The following is a 17435-nucleotide window of genomic DNA, read 5'->3' on the forward strand; positions in this document are numbered from 1 at the left end:
AAAGCACCCCTGACAGATGGCCATCCAGCCTCTGCTTAAAAGCCTCCAAAGAAGGAGCCTCCACCACAGTCTGGGTATGTAAACTAGGCTTGGGCCCGAATCAGTTTGAATGAAAATGAGTTGTAATATTCAGTGATCCATTTCATATAATCTCTGAAAACAGAATGGGGAGGAGTGAGCTAAAAACCCAGGCAAAATGGATTAAGAAAACCAGATTTTATCAGCTACTGGAGAGGATAGAGTTAAGTCTGCAATATACCTGAGGCAGGGGCTGCTGGATAAAATGGGATTATTGCAATGTCTTTTTCTTCCTCCCCAGGAGCAGCAGCAGCAGTAATAACAATTATTATTATTATTATTGACACAACGACGTTGTATGACACAGCAAACAAGATAGATATGCTGGATTTCGTTTCACAAAATCACAAGTCGAACACTTCCCAAGTGTCTAGGACTGTGTGATGTATTTTCGGATGATGCATGTAGATCCCAGTAAGGTGGCCTTTTGCAGTTGGCAGATCGTAATTTTGTCAATGTCTATTGTTTCCAAATGCCGGCTGAGATCTTTTGGCACGGCACCCAGTGTGCCCATCACCACCGGGACCACCTGCACTGGTTTCTGCCAGAGTCTTTGAAGTTCAATCTTGGGGTCCTGATAGCGGCTGAGTTTTTCCTGTTGTTTTTCTTCAATGCGACTGTCACCTGGGATGGCAACATCAATGATCCAAACCTTGTTCTTTTCCACAACTATGATGTCTGGTGTGTTGTGTTCCAGAACTTTGTCAGTCTGGATTCGGAAGTCCCACAGTATCTTTGCGTGTTCATTTTCCACAACCTCTGCAGGTTTGTGATCCCACCAGTTCTTAACTGCAGGGAGGTGGTACTTGAGGCATAGGTTCCAATGAATCATTTGGGCCACATAGTTGTGCCTCTGTTTGTAGTCTGTCTGTGCAATTTTCTTACAGCAGCTGAGGATATGATCAATGGTTTCATCGGTTTCCTTGCACAGTCTGCACTTTGGGTCATCAGCTGATTTATCGATCTTGGCCTTGATTGCATTTGTTCTGATGGCTTGCTCCTGGGCTGCAAGGATCAGGCCTTCTGTCTCCTTCTTCAGGGTCCCATTTGTGAGCCAGAGCCAGGTCTTCTCTTTATCAGCTTTTCCTTCAATTTTGTCAAGGAACTTTCCATGCAGTGTTTTGTTGTGCCAGCTGTCAGCTCTAGTTTGTAGTGCGGTTTTCTTGTACTGGTTTTTTGTCTGCTGTGCTTTGAGGAGTTTCTGATTTTTGACTTCAATCAAAGCAGGTTCTTCACTTTGTTTTACATATTCTGCCAGGGCATGTTCTTCTTCTTTGACTGCTTGTTTTACTTGCAAGAGTCCTCTGCCCCCTGATCTTCTAGGCAGATACAGCCGGTCAACATCACTGCGAGGGTGCAGTGAATGATGAATGGTCATGAGTTTTCTTGTTTTTCTGTCCAAATTGTCCAGTTCCACCTGTGTCCAATTTATAATGCCAGCAGTATATCTTATGACAGGTATGGCCCAGGTGTTTATGGCCTTGATGGTGTTGCCTCCATTGAGCTTGCTTTTGAGAATTTTTCTGACCCTTTGTGTGTATTCTTTGCTGACCACAGTTTTCACATGTTCATGCTTGATGTTGTCCAGCTGTAATATGCCCAGATATTTATAGGCCTCTGGCTGGTGACACTTTATTGTTTGGCCATTGGGCATATTGATGCCCTCACTTTCAATTATTTTTCCCTTCTTCAATGCCACTGTCGAACATTTGTCCAAACCAAACTCCATGTTGATATCAGTGCTAAAAATTCGGACAGTGTTGGTCAGAGATTGGATTTCAGTTTCCGTTTTCCCATATAGCTTCAGGTCATCCATGTACATCAAATGTGAAATTTTGTGAGAATTCTTAGATGTTTGGTAGCCGAGATTTGTTTTTTGTAAGATTGTTGACAGAGGGATCATGGCAATAATGAAAAGCAGAGGGGACAATGAATCTCCCTGGAAAATTCCTCTCCTGATGTTGACAAGTCCATAACTTTCATTTCCAACAAACAGTTCAGTTTTCCAGTGCTCCATCATTATTATTATTATTATTATTCCTTGCAGACTCTGCAAGGAAACCGATGAAACCATTGATTATATCCTCAGCTGCTGTAAGAAAATTGCACAGACAGATTACAAACAGAGGCACAACTATGTGGCCCGAATGATTCATTGGAAGTTATGCCTCAAGTACCACCTCCAGCAAAGAACTGGTGGGATCACAAACCTGCAAAAGTATTGGAAAATGAGCACGCAAAGATACTGTGGGACTACTGACAAAGTTCTGGAACACAACACACCAGACATCACAGTTGTGGGAAAGAAAAAGGTTTGGATCATTGATGTTGCCATCCCAGGTGACAGTCGCATTGACGAAAAACAACAGGAAAAACTCAGCTGCTATCAGGACCTCAAGATTGAACTTCAAAGACTCTGGCAGAAACCAGTGCAGGTGGTCCTGGTGGTGATGGGCACACTGGGTGCCATGCCAAAAGATCTTAGCCGGCATTTGGAAACAATAGACATTGACAACATTACGATCTGCCAACTGCAAAAGGCCACCCTACTGGGATCTGCACGCATCATCCGAAAATACATCATAGAGTCCTAGACACTTGGGAAGTGTTCGACTTGTGATTTTGTGAAAAGAAATCCAGCATATCTATCTTGTTTGCTGTGTCATACAATAAAATAATAATAATAATTTTATTTTTGCATCCCATTTCCCCGAAGGGAGTCGGGGCGGCTCACATAGGCATGAGTTAAAACAATCCATGAAATTAAAAACAATATAACAATATAATATAAAACAATATAAAACAGCATAAAACAACATAAAACATATCAGTTACTTTTAAAAACTTGGGCATAAGTACAGTATGTACAGAGGTGAGCTTGTGTAGGACTCCGAGTGAGGCTTGAAGATAAAATAGGGGTGCTCAAGGAAGGCGTGGAAAAGCCTCATTAAAAATATTAACAGCCAACAGGTGTCCATTCATTTTTTTTGGAAAGTTTCCTAGACTTCTCCTACAGAGAGGGCCCTGCTGGGAACTCACTTTCCCAGCAGCACTTGCATGGGTCGGGCATTGAAAAGTCTTTGAGTTTCTCTCATAGCATGATGGGAGTTGAAGTTTCTCTCGCTCTCTGTTTCTCAGCGAATAAAAAGCCTGGTTGTGCCCATGCTCTGATTGTGGTTTGTCTTATTTTTAAAAATGTTATGATTAAAACTTAAAATAATTCTTAAAAAATCAGTATATTGGTGAATTGTTTTGAAACCTGGCAGGCCTGTAGTTGTAAATGGGGTCTAAAACTGAGGTAGGTTTCATGCAGATAGGCCCGGGCTGTGGCGCAGGCAGGAGAGCAAGCCAGCTGCAATTAACTGCAATGAATCACTCTGACCAGGAGGTCATGAGTTCGAGGCCCACTCGGAGCCTATATTTGTCTTGTCTTTGTTCTGAGTTAAAAGGCATTGAATGTTTGCCTTATATGTGTAATGTGATCTGCCCTGAGTCCCCTTCGGGGTGAGAAGGGCAGAATATAAATGCTGTAAATAAATAAATAAATAAATAAAATGACTGAAGATTGAGCCTTTAACATTTTCCATTGTAACCAATGGGCTAAATCTTTGCCGAATGAAAACGGCAAGAGCCCTCCTGATTCGAGTAACTTCCCGGTAAACAGGATGACGAGTTAGCTGATAATGGACCCTGAAACAGTATTCCTTTTTGCTCCATTGCACACCTCTAATGTAAACAGGATGCTGATCCATGTTGTTTTTTTGCAGAAACAAAAATTTCATTTGTCTGTTTCATTTTACAAATTAAAAAACAAAACAAAATGAAAGTATTTGACCACTTCCTCAATAGTTCCTGGATCTGTTCAGACATGCTTTCTGACCAAGGATGAGAACATTTGCAAGGATTTTTACAACTACTTCTAAAAACAGCTACTGTGCACTAAGTTACATCCATACAGCCCCTGAGAAAAGGAGGTTACTAGTTGAAGAAGCATTAGGCAACTGAGAGAAAATGCCTGCACTGAGAATGAAAATGTAGTTCTTTGGCATTTTTTTTCTCTAAGAAAATGAATAGTTTTTGAGCAATTTTCTTCCTGCTCTGAAACTATGCAGTTTTTGCAGACTATTCATAGTTCAGCACTTATTTTGCGCAAAATTCACACATAGCCTTTGATGACCCACCAGGCCTTTAACAATAATCAAGAAATACGCTTTCAAATGTTTTCTGAATCTCCTAAATTGAGAATTCAGGCCCTTAAGATTTCCATTTCGGAGTCCAAAAAATGAGAATACAGTTGGTCCTACATATCCACGGATCCTGCACCCATGGATTCCACTATCCAACGCTTTAAAATATTCAGAAAGAAATCCAAAACCCAAAGACTGATTTTGCCCTGGAACCAAACCCCAGTTTGGTTAAGGGCTGAGACTAAACAAGTTATTTTTTAGGCTGAAATTCACAAAATTCTACAACTCACTTGGTCCTTGAGCATCCCAGCTGGAAGATTCTGGGACCTTCAGTTCCAAGCATGTGTTGAGTCTTAGTGGCATTTCCAGCCCCTTCATCAGTTTATGAACAGGAACATAACTGACTGCTCACCCAACAGCCCTAAAGTCTCTTTTCCCCTCATCAAAATACATTGAAACCAGACCTCCTAGAAATGACTGCTCTCCATCCCATTCTGCTTCCGTGGCCTGCTGTCGCCCAGGTGGATGCGGAGAAAGAAGCCATCAAGAGATGCTCCAGAATGACAGAACATGACATCGCCCACCACCACCGCCCTCCGAATACAATTCTAATTCTATTATCTCAATAACTCCATTATCCAAATAGCACCTCATCAGTTTCCAGGCCCATTTTCAGACACATTAAGATAATGGAGATTTTTGCTGTGAAGTACCAGCTGTTGCCGCTTTCTAACTGTCCTCTCCTCTCGCTGGACACATGACAGGGTGGACAAAAAGGTGATGGTGATATATTTAAAGCCATCGTCTTAGCATCTACTGCAGCCAATCCTATCAACGGATGTGTTTCAAAGCCAAAACGGAGGTTGATGAGGTTCTACTCCCTTCCTCGGGAACTCAGGTTGTCCCTCTCCCTGTCTCTATCTGACAACAGGTGAGGTGGTTTTATTTTGGCAGGCTTTTGAATTTTGCATATTTCATTATGGAGCCTTAGCATGTGTGTAAGTGATGTGCTACTTTTAAAAAATGTTTTACACCAAACTAACTTGTCTAGTGCAGACAAGCTCTCTGTGGAACATGTTTTTGAGCACGGCTCTGTGCATTTCGTTTTGAGTGTTACTTCTTGGCTCCAAAGCCTGAGCTTTAGAAATGCTCTTGCCATGATGTTGCCAAATGCAGGGAGACTGTATCCACCTCTACCGGCTGCTTTGTTGTTCCCCTTTTCTCCTTCTACTTTTGAGTTCCTCCGTATTATAGTTGTGTCAGCTACACATCCGCATGCACACTGTGTCTTACTGAATCAGCTGCAGGCACACTTCGCAGAGTGCAGAAAACAGCATGAACTTTCGAGACTGCCCATAAAAGCTTTAAAAATCTACTATGTGATCCGTTTGTAAGAAAATAAATTTCAACTTGGCCAGGACAAAAAAACCTGGCGCTACATGTCTATGGCTTGGAAGGGATTCCATGTCCTGAAGGGACGAGCATATCTTCAGATTTCATATAGAGTATGTCCCAGTATCCATAAGGGATACATTCCAGAATTGCACATGTATAAGCAAAGTTACAGTTAATAGCAAACCCTATTGAATGATTGACTTCTGGTGAAGACATACTACCAAGTTGTGCTTGAAGGCCTATGGATGACTTATTCTGGAAGCAAACTACTTATGTGGAAGCATACCACATAACTGCCTAGAGCAGTGGTTCCCAACCTGTGGGTCCCCAGGTGTTTTGGCCAACAGCTCCCAGAAATCCCAGCCAGTTTACTAGCTGTTCTGAGAGCTGAAGGCCAAAAACATCTGGGGACCCACAGGTTGAGAACCACTGGCCTAGAGAACCTAGAACATGACTAGGGAGCTTACTTTGTTAAATATGGGTACAGAACATAGCTTGTATTTATGCTGCTATTGAAAACTTTCTCAAAAAAAAAATAGGTGTTCGAATTTTCCAAAGCAGCTTAGTGGGGGATCGAAAAATGTGGATTTCTGAGTTCTGGTCTGGATTCGGAATGCCAAGTGGGCTGAATCAGGACCGATCATAATTCAGGCCAATTCCAAATGGCTCTGAATTGAATTGCCCCCTCCTTTTGTGGAACCGTACCAAAAAAACACAAGTGCCAGATCTTTCCTAGCAATCTGGAAACCCTGGTCCCATTTCAAGGCAGATCAAGTTTGACTGACTCCTGTTTCCAATCAATTACACCTTTGCCTCCATCCCCCATCACAAGCAGTTTTCTCTGCTAATTATACGAGTTTATTATTCCTAAAGCCCAGGTTGAACTCCAAATTCCAGGGGTCAAAAGGGGTCAGGCAAGCAATCAGTTCCACATTTTCCAGAGCGACAAAGCCCCCCGGCAATCAGTCACTGCCAGGCAGATCATAATGACCGGCCGGGAAGTTAATGGCCTGAGGCAAGGTGGGGGCCGGGGAGTCTTGGGGTGGCCATTTTTCTTTCGAGAAGGAGCAGATTCTAGCAGCATGAGATGGAGGAAGGGGACAAAGACATTCCCTGTCCAACCTTCCTCGGAAGAGCCCATGATGGAACATCAAAAGGAACATGGAGACACATTCAAGTGACATACCCACCCTACCCCAAGAAGCTAAGAATGGAGAATGTGTGGCTTTTCAAGGTCAGCTGTGGCTTGGTTGTGTAAATCTCCACATCTATGCAAATCTTGTGATGAATTATTATATTGCCCAACTAATCCAAGGCACCAAATCTCAAACCAAATGGGATTTTTTTACACTTATGCATAATGCACCAAACACATGTATATGGGGAATAAACATCATGCATAGCCGCTTTGAGTCCCCTTTGAGATAAAGCTAGGTATAAATAAATATAATATAATAATAATAATAATAATAATAATAATAATAATAATAATAACAACAACAACAATAACATACTTGTGAAGTGGCACCACATGTGCAATTTTGCTTTCAGAATCTGGCTTTGGTGTAAGATAAGAATCAAAGAGTTAGCTGATATGTTTTAATAAGCCTGGCAAGCTTATTTTTGATCGTCTCTGACATCTCTCCATACTCTGTATTGTTTACTGGGCCTTATCATTTGTGTTATATTAGAAATGGTGTCACTGAAATATTGGATGCCCTGGGCCAACAATCAGAGGTTATAGTTACATACAGAACTAGGTGCAGAGAACATCCTCTTAAACAACAAACAAAATCTAACTACATTCTGTGCTAGTCACATAGACCTCAAATAAGGACTGCCACTTATACACCAGGTATTTCTCATGCACACATTGTCTTTGTCTGTTTGACGTATAATATACTTAACCTTGGAATAAACTTTATCTGTTCTGAGTAGGTTTTACTAAAAGCGGTACAGAAACTTGGTCGATTCTTTGACTAAAGGTGCTGTTGATTTTCTGTTTTACCAAAAAGTAAAACATGCATAGACATAATTTTGATTGTGTACATCACTAACATACAGAATCTAAACCAGTGATTCCCAAAGTGGGCGCTACCGCCCCCTGGTGGGCGCTGCAGCGATCAAGGGGAACGGTGATGGCACCTATTAGGACATGGGGCGGGGCCTCTTCCCAAGTGCCAGAGACAGGGCTGAGCACCTGAGGCACCTGTTAGGACACAGGGGATGGAGCTAGAGGAGTGGGCGTGGCTTCTTCCCAAGAGCCCGAGACAGGGCTGAGAATCTATACCTCTCCTGAAGCGATTGTTGGGACACAGAGGGCGGAGCTAGGGAAGGGGGCGGGGCCTCCTTCTAAGAGTCTGAGACAGGGCTGAGCCTCTATACATTTCCTGAGAGGCCTTTTATTACTAAAGGGCGGGGCTAGGGGCAAGGCCTCTTCCCAAGAGCGTGAGACAGGGCTGAGCTTCTGTATACCTCCCCTGAGGTGCTTGTTAGAACACGGGGCGAGGTATAGAGGTTCAGCCCCGTGAGGCACTTGGGAAGAGGCCCCGCCCCCTCCTCTAGCCCCGCCCCCTGTGTCCTGGCAGGCACCGTAGGACAGGGATAGAAGCTCAGCCCTACCTCAGAGCTTGTAACTCCGCCCATCCCAGTCCTGGATGCCCAATTGTGGCCCCGCCCACCTCCCCCTCCCCCTCCCAGCCCTGCATCTTGGACTAGGGGAGAGGCTCAGCCCCGCCCTCTTGAGCAGGAGCCACACCCACCCCTCTAAGCCACGCCCCCCTTTCCAAGGGGGAGCTGAGTAATATTTTTTCTGGAAAGGGGGCGGTAGGCCAAATAAGTTTGGGAACCACTGATCTAAATTATGCCTAACAGGATGACAGTCTAAAGGAGGGAGGGATGGAAGAATGGAGGAAGGAAAGAAGGAAGGGCGGAAGGGGCAACATTCTCTGGAGTGCTTCCCTTACCAACCTGATCAATACGTGTATGAAAAATGATTGCCTTTAATAATTTTTATTGAACTATAATATTTTATATAAGTGGGCAGATCTATGCTATTTAGTTACTTAGTTCTTTTGGCTCTCAATCATCATTTTCCGGATTTTAATCAGCCTAGATTTTAAATTTTGTCAATGATTCAATTTTATAATGGTTTTTATTAATGTTGAAGTTTTTAGCCTAGATTTTAAATTTGTCAATGATTCAATTTTATAATGGTTTATATTAATATTGAAGTTTTTAGCCTAGATTTTAAATTTTGTCAATGATTTAGTTTTATAGGAGTTTTATTAATTTTGAAGTATATAACCTCTCGGATTTCATATGGATGTACGGGACTGGGTGCCCTTGATATGAGCTGGTCATTGACAGTAATAAAAGTTTACATTACATTACATTACATTACATCTATATATATAAAAGAGTGATGGCATCAGGGCAGCGGACAAAACAACAAAACTACAGGCCCCCCAACCTTGAAATTTGACAACACAACCCATCATTCATGGCTCTAGGTTGATACAACAAAAAGAAAAGAAAAATAAAGTCCTAATTACAGGGAGAGGAATAATAGTTTTTATCCAACTGCTGCCAGTTTGAAGGCTAGGCTCTACCCACTTGGTCTCCTAGCAACCTACACAGCCCAGGGGACAGGCACAGTTAGGCCTCACTTAGGCCTCTTCCACAGATTATCAGATTTGAACTGGATTATATGGCAGTGTAGACTCAAGGCCCTTCCATACAGCTATATAACCCATTTAGAATCTTATATTATCTGCTTTGAACTGGATTATCTTGACTCCACACTGCCATATAATCCACTTCAGTGTGCATACTAAACATAAAGACAACCATACAACAGACATTCAATACCACCACTAGCTCAACAATTTCTCACCAACACCACCAGACAACGCCACAGCAACGCGTGGCTGGGCACAGCTAGTTACATATATTTAGTTTTGGGGAGTCAGAAGGTGCTTTGAATGTCATCTTCCTGCTTCTTGGCAGAATGGGGTTGGACTGGATGGCCCATGAGGTCTCTTCCAACTCTGTGATTCTGTGAAGGGGTCAAAGGCCACAAAACAAGCTTGGAACCACACGTGCCTTTGGGTCACTCATTGCTCACCATCACTGTAGAAATTCCTTGCATGAAATGTAAATGCTATATGCTATGCCACTATGGTGCAGGAAATAAAAGCCCAGGCATGCCACCATCCTTAAAACCCTCTCTTTGCCACAATAAAAAGGTGACAGATCCCGGGTGTTCTTGAGGACCTGGACAGTGTACACTTGGGACCTTCATGCTTGTGCAAAAGTCTATCCAGTTTTGTCCCGCTCCTCCTTTAAGACTTCCACTTGCATTTATAAATTGGGGATAGGCTTGTCTTTGCGGCATGTAATTACTTTCCCTTTGCTCCATTTCATTTCCCTCGAGCACCGGCTTGGAGGAGAGGGGAAAAATGCATTTTCAGCACACACCGGAGTTCTCCCGAAGCCACGCAGAGCCCGAGATGGGAAAAGACGGGCCCCCCTTTCCCACCCGCAGAAGGTGTGTAGATTAGATTTTGACTTCCCTGGCTGATCGTTGGTGTATTGCTGGCTGCCCAGAATTGGATGTAGTAATAGCAAACCTGGAAGCAGGAGGGAAATTGGTTAATAAACCAGTGTTTGGAAGTGACCTGGAAAATGGGAGGTCTCCAAGAAAAGGGGGTCTGGCTGGGAGTGGAATTAGAGGAGACAGCTGTTTAACTGAGTCTGGGATTATCAAGCTTCCAGGATTCATATGTAATCATCAGCTTCTTAGATTTCCTTACCGCCTCCCCCTCCTCTCTTTTGGGCCTCTTACGGCATTTGGGAGGGAGGGAGCAATGGGAGATTTGCAAGATTTGCTTCTCAATTCCTTGAGAGTCATATGGGGCTGGAATCCCCCCTACCACCACCACCACCTTTGATACGGCAACCTCTCCCGCACTGGAATAAGAAGATGGCCAATCGGCCTGATTCGGAAAGCGTCCAATCTCATTTGATATAGGGATGAAGAGGGGAGAAGAGAATTAAAGAAAGGGAATTATAATGATCCAGATGCAGGGATTCGAAGATGATCTCCCAAGCCCATGGCAGCTTGGATATGGCTTAGTTGCTCTGTAACCCATCTGCATGTATTCCTTTTAAAAATAACTAACTTAAGGCCATTTCTGTCCATGCTTAGGAGAGAACTGATCCATTACGTTCGTGAACTGGTGAATAAAGTATAAGACATGAGATTCTGGCCTCAATGAGGTTTCCACATCAGAGGGGTGTAATGTAAATCTGCTCCTGGATTTAGTTTGAACTGAGACCTAGCTCCCAAATTTGGTTGAGTACATCAGATAAATCATTTAAGATTTGGAATAAAAGAGTAGATTAACTACGCTGCTGGCATGGAACCAACAATTGTTGACAAGTCTTTCAATGGAATCCTTTTGATTGTGAATACTGTATATACTCGAAGATAAGCCAAGTTTTTCAGCCCTTATTTATGAGCTGAAAAAGCCTCCCCCGGCTTATAATCGGGTCAAGGTCAAGGCCGGCAACGGAGCCTGCAGGCTATTGCTTGCAATATATGAGCTATTTCTCTCTTTTCTTCCCTTATCAGTGTGTTTACTTTTGCAAAGCCTTCCTCGCTTTTAATCAAGGGAATGTTTTGAAAAGAGGGACACCCTTGCAAGTCAGGAAGAAGAAAAAAATATATTCATTAATCTTATGAAAGCATTTTCCCCTGAAATATTTGTTAAACTCTCCTACAGATATATAGGCATTAACCCTTTGCAAGCTTTTGCAATCTCTATGTACCTTTATATGTGTATCTATCTATATACATTAATTTTATATATGAATTTTCCCTTCATATGTTTGCAGGTCTTTGCAAATCCTTTATATATATAGATTCATGTACCTGTGTATATGTAGACATACATATACATTATTTTTATATATGAATTTACCCTCATATGTTTGCAAGTCTCTGCAAATATCTATATAAAGAGAGATGTTTGGATAGATATGAATATATTCTTACCTACCTATATATAGGGCTTGCAAATATTACAGGAGGGAAATGAACACACAAATATATATAGACATGTCTAGATAGATATGAATATATATATATATATATATACATATATAGGGCTTGCAAATATTACAGGAGGAAAATGAACACACAAATATATATAGACATGTCTAGATAGATATGTATGTGTGTGTATGTATATATATATATATATATATATATATATGGCTTGCAAATATTATAGGGGAAATGCACATACACACACAGAGGGATTTGCAAACGTTTCAGGGGGAAATGCATATGTGAAATTAGTATCTATAATTATAGATCTATATCTAGCTCTGCATTGTTTATATAAGCATTGAATGTTTGCCTGTTACTATGTTGGAAGCTGTACTGAGTCCCCATGGGAAGATAGGGTGGGATCCAAATGAAGTTGTTGTTGTTGTTGTTGTTGTTGTTGTTGTTGTTGTTAGGTTATTGTTGATACCATATTGTTTTTGTTGCCCCTACTTTTCCACTTAAAGAGCTAGTTTATTGCTTTTCTTTGAAATACGGAAAATATTCAAAAGCATTTAACCTACTGATGCCTCGATTAATGAAATTTTATTGGTATCTATTTTTACTTTGAAATTTACCTGTAACTGCTGCATTTCCCACCCTCGGCTTATACTCAAGTCAATAAGTTATCCCAGTTTTTTGTGATAAAATTAGGTGCCTCGGCTTATATTCGGGTCGGCTTATACGCGAGTGTATACGGTAACTAGTTTTCTGATTGGTAATACCTACTTTCAGGCTAATTTTTGTAATGTACTACAATGGTAATAATTGAGATAAGACCATCTTTGTACCATTCAATGCAACAAGACCTATGGTCTTCTACAGGACACCTACAAGATCCTTCATCCTCAGTGGAGAAACTACATTCCAAGATCCACAAAAGGTCATGTCTCCTGGCATTTCTAGCTACAAATAGACATTTCAAAGCATCTCAAGTAAAACACATTAACCTTTCTACCTATTGCTACTCCATTTTCCAAACTCCTCACTTCCACATATGCTTCAGCCTTTTGAGTTTTTCAAGTGACCCCATGAACTGTTCCAAAAGTAGAATGAGCAAAAGAAGATAATACCATTATAATGACTCAACTTGATGGACCTGGTCAATTCAATACTCTGCTCCGTCAGAGGAAATAGTTCCAGTGCAGCTTGTAAGTGTCCTGTGCTATCAACCAACATTGATGACACCCAAATTGCTTCTATCTAGAAGCACCTTATAACCTCTTCAACATCATGCTGAAATCAATAAAGCCGACACTGCACTTGAAAGAACAATCAAGACCCGCCTGAACCCACGCAACTGTGTTGTCAACATGCTCGGCTCAGCCTTCTGATTTTAGACAGAAAATAAAAATGAAATCAAATCTGGACCTGAATGACAAAATATCAACAGAAACCATGAAGCTCACCTGCTTCTCAGACATGATGTACAGATACTTGTGATCCATGGAAAAGGCCATATCTCGCAAAATGGGACCGGAATCCACCACTTGAACGATCTCATACTCAAGGGCACCTTTGACGACACCATCTACGCGAATCTGTAAAATCAAAAGGGAAGCAATTAGAGAAAGAACTGTAATATATTAACATCGTATATTTTTCTGTAATAGCTAGACACACAATTATAGGGAAACAAATTGCTCATATAAATATCTGTTAAACATTCTTCCATTACCTAGATATATGATGTTATCAACTGATGGATGGGTGGAGAGAGAGAGATTGTTCAGAAGTTCAGGATAGCATACAAGGATCTCCATCTCATCATATTTTATCAACATAACCTTATGAAGCAAGCTTGCGAAGACAGCAACTGGCCCAATTCCAACCAAGAATGTAATGGAGGAGTGAAATCTTCAAAAATTGCACCCAACCACTCACAAAGTGGAGTAAACTGAATGCCTCCCAGAAGTGGAAGCCTTGGCTTGCCTTTTACATTGAATTGAATTGAATAACTTTATTATTATTCTGCTATATCACAATGAAATTAAATGCTTTCCCCAGAATCTCAAAACAACACACCCATTCCTCCACACCTCAACCACCACCACATAGGGTTGCTGTGAGTTTTCCAGGCTGTATGGCCATGTTCCAGAAGCATTCTCTCCTGACATTTCACCCACATCTATGGCAGGCAGCGACAGAGGAAATGTCTGAGAGAATGCTTCTGGAATATGGTCATACATCCTGGAAAACCCACAGCCTTCGACAACATATCTCTCAGTCTGTTTGTCCTTGTCTTTGTCACCCTGTACCATCTGCCAAATGGAAATAATTTTAAAAAAAGAATATACAGGGTGAGACAGATCCCCAAGAATACTCTTGAGTTTTCTTGAGGCTGTGGGATGTATAAAGTTCTTTCAAAGAGGGGAGAGGGCAACCATACTACTGCCAGGCAATTCTCTAATGGGAAGGCATTCTGCAGACCCATTTCTGAAAACACTCTTTTTCTGGTTAACTACCTTTTGTACCACTGTGAGCAATATAATAGCCATTGAAGATCTCCTCAAAAATAATCTTAAGCATTAGTTAGGAACTTCTGAGTCCCCAGATGTTTTATTTATTTGTTTATTTACAGTATTTATATTCCGCCCTTCTCACCCCAAAGGGGACTCAGGGCGGATCACAATGTACATATACATGGCAAACATTCAATGCCATTAGACATACAACATATAGAGACAAAGAGGTTATTTAACATTTTCCAGCTTCTGGCTTCATGAGGCTAAGCTCGATTCCAGCTACAGGGGGAACTGCTGCTTCATCATCCACTGTGACACCAAGTCCTTGATGGAATACTTCCTCATTCTTCTGCATACTGCTGGACATTTTTATGGTGATGTAAATTAGTTAAATTAGCCTCCCAGTATAAAGTGGTACCTAAATATCCTACTTGACAGATGCAATTGTCTTTTGGGTTGCTTAGGTAAACAACGAGATAGACTATTTAATGGTCGGGCGCTCAATCCAACCTGGTCTAGATTTGAACTCCTGACCTCTCAGTCAGTAGTGATTTATTGCAGCTGGCTACTAACCAGCTGCACCACAGCTAGGCCCACATCAGTGTTTTGGTGTTCAACTCCCAGAAATCCTAACAGCTGGTAAACTGGCTGGGATTTCTGGGAGTTGTAGGTCAAAATACCTGAGGGCCCACAGGTTGAGAACCATTGTCTTAGGTTGATTGGCCTTAAGTCAAGATTAAGTCAGCATTCAGCTATGGTGCTCATATATTATTTCCAGCAGCACTTGCTTGGGAACATGAGCTTGAGGGTACTGTTGTGTGTATCCTGGGGAAATGGTTTTGGATCTGATGTAAACATAGGCAGCACTCATGTTTGTGAGCTTCTCATGGGTGGGTCAAAGATATACTGGATCATATTAGCTTCTGGCCTCCCATGAATAAAATATAGCTCTTCTTAGACTGTTAGAAGTGGTAGATGTTAGGAGATATTCTTGATCCGAAACCTCTTTGGGGACTGAGGTGCAATGCTTTGGACTGATACTTTGAAGTTCTAAATAAAGCCTTGTGTGAATTTGCTGTCTCACTGTCTTTGAAGACACCTCCCTGAACTGTTTCTCCCTTTACATCTGAACATCCCCTGCAACTTTCCATTTTCCTACAATTTATAATGCAGATCTGTCGATTGGCTCAAGCAGAGGGCATTTTTGTAATCTACAGTCCCACACCATGTAATATCATAAGACTGAGAAGGACAAACTTAGAAAATCTACAGGACTGCAGTTCCCCAAATCCCTAAAACTCAGCAGTCCTCAAATTTTGATTATCAGCATACAGAAGGGATAGCAATCTTCACCAATGGTCAGGGATACAGGGAGCTAAAATACAAAACAACTGGAGAGCAGTTGGAGAACCTATGCCGTAGTCAACTTAGGTAAAGGTAAAGGTTTCCCCTAAAGTTAAGTCTAGTTGTGTCTGACTCTGGGGGTTGGTGCTCATCTCCATTTCTAAGTCAAAGAGCCAGCATTGTCCGTAGACACCTCAAAGGTCATGTGCCCATTGGCATGACTGCATGGAACACCATTACCTTCCCGCCAGAGCGGTACCTATTGATCTACTCACATTGGCATGTTTTCGAACTGCTAGGTTGGCAGAAGCTGGAGCTAACAGCGGGTGCTCACTCCGCTCCCCGGATTTGAACGTGGGACCTTTCAGTCTGCAAGTTCAGCAGCTCAGCGCTTGAACACACTGAGCCTCCGGAGGCTCCGTAGCCAACTTAGGTAATTTTAAAAGGAGCTATTGAGAGTGCTGAAGTGTATCTCCAAACTAGGTCTAGAACCTTGGATAGCTCCATGGTGCTAGAGTTTATGCACTTCACAATTATCTCATGAGTTGCCAGATATATGGATCTGTATTTTAATTGCAAGTAAAAATCAGCTGTACACTGTGTGTGTGTTTGTCTTTAGCTTTCGCACCCACAAATGAATCCAACCAACCGGCACTTTCGCCCTCGCAGCCCAAGCCAGTCTGGCAGCCCTGTAGGATCCTGACATAACGACATTAATTCTACATCCCCGGAGCCTCGTGCCATTCATTTTTATTCTGCCAGGCAGGTTGCTCTGAAAAACAGCCGCCCTGCGCTCTGCAAAGGTCAACCATCAGAGGGACCCTCCTGGCAGCTGTTTGTTTGTTTGTTCGAACATTATCCGGACTGGCGGTTGTATTTATATCCACTGAAGTATCAAGACAATTAATATCCTCTCCCAGTAGCAAACAGATGCTTCGTGTTCAAGTGTTCCTGCCTCAGCCAAGCTCGGAATGATCTCCTTAATGAGCAAACAATACCATTAATCTTTAAAGATGCAGGCACCATCCACTCTGCCTCCATCTAGCAAGGCAAAGGATATTTTGGCCAAAGGGATCCAACCTGACGAGAAGCTTAAGCTCAAGGGAACGAAATCAAAGGGTTTGAGGGCAAATTTAGGGGGACTCACAATCTCTAGCATCAAAGTGGAAAAAATATAGGCTGTTCCATCCCTATTCCCAATTTTACAAATGCAGCTGACCTCAATTCATCCATGTACTCCTATTCCTATTATTTATCCTCATATATACTACTTTTTCCTCTAAACTTAGAGCACCATAAAAATTAAAACATATATCATTGGCCCTCCAAATCCATGGATTTTTCAGCCCCAGATGCAATCCTCCTTGGCTTAAAATAATTTTTAAAATCCCCACAGAAAAGTTTGATTTTGCCATTCTATATATGGGACACCATTTCACAATGCCATTGTATACAAAGGCACATGTGCATCCATGGAATTCAGTATCCATAGGGGGTCCCCAGTGGATACCAAGAGCCCATTGTACAGATTTCATTCATGTATCTATGCATGCATTTGTTCATACATTGATTCAATTTATACCTTCCATTTCTCCCAGCATGGCATCCAAATCAGCATGGGATCTATCCATTATTTCATTTAGTTACTACATTTGTTCAATTGCCTCACCAAAGAGATTCCCCTGAGCCCTGAAGACAGTAACAATATGGCAAAACCACAATGAGATGTTCCAGTCCCACACGGCTTAACACTGAAGGAGGCACATCAATACAATAGGAAACATAATATGGACTCAAAAAATCAAAACAACTGCACATAATTACAGCTACTTGGAGGATTAAAAAGCTATAACA

General features: G+C 41.9%; 1 protein-coding gene across 1 annotated transcript in view; it reads right to left on the minus strand.

Annotated features, from left to right (window-relative positions):
• Positions 1–17435, minus strand: part of plxna4 (plexin A4) — a 612214-nt gene that overhangs the window by 264742 nt on the left and 330037 nt on the right. The window contains exon 4 of the mRNA XM_003220748.4: positions 13182–13313. Coding sequence (XP_003220796.1) covers positions 13182–13313 — 132 coding nt within the window. The remainder of the gene's footprint in view (positions 1–13181; positions 13314–17435) is intronic.

Source organism: Anolis carolinensis, chromosome 5 (genome assembly GCF_035594765.1).
Source record: "Anolis carolinensis isolate JA03-04 chromosome 5, rAnoCar3.1.pri, whole genome shotgun sequence".
NCBI lineage: Eukaryota > Metazoa > Chordata > Lepidosauria > Squamata > Dactyloidae > Anolis > Anolis carolinensis.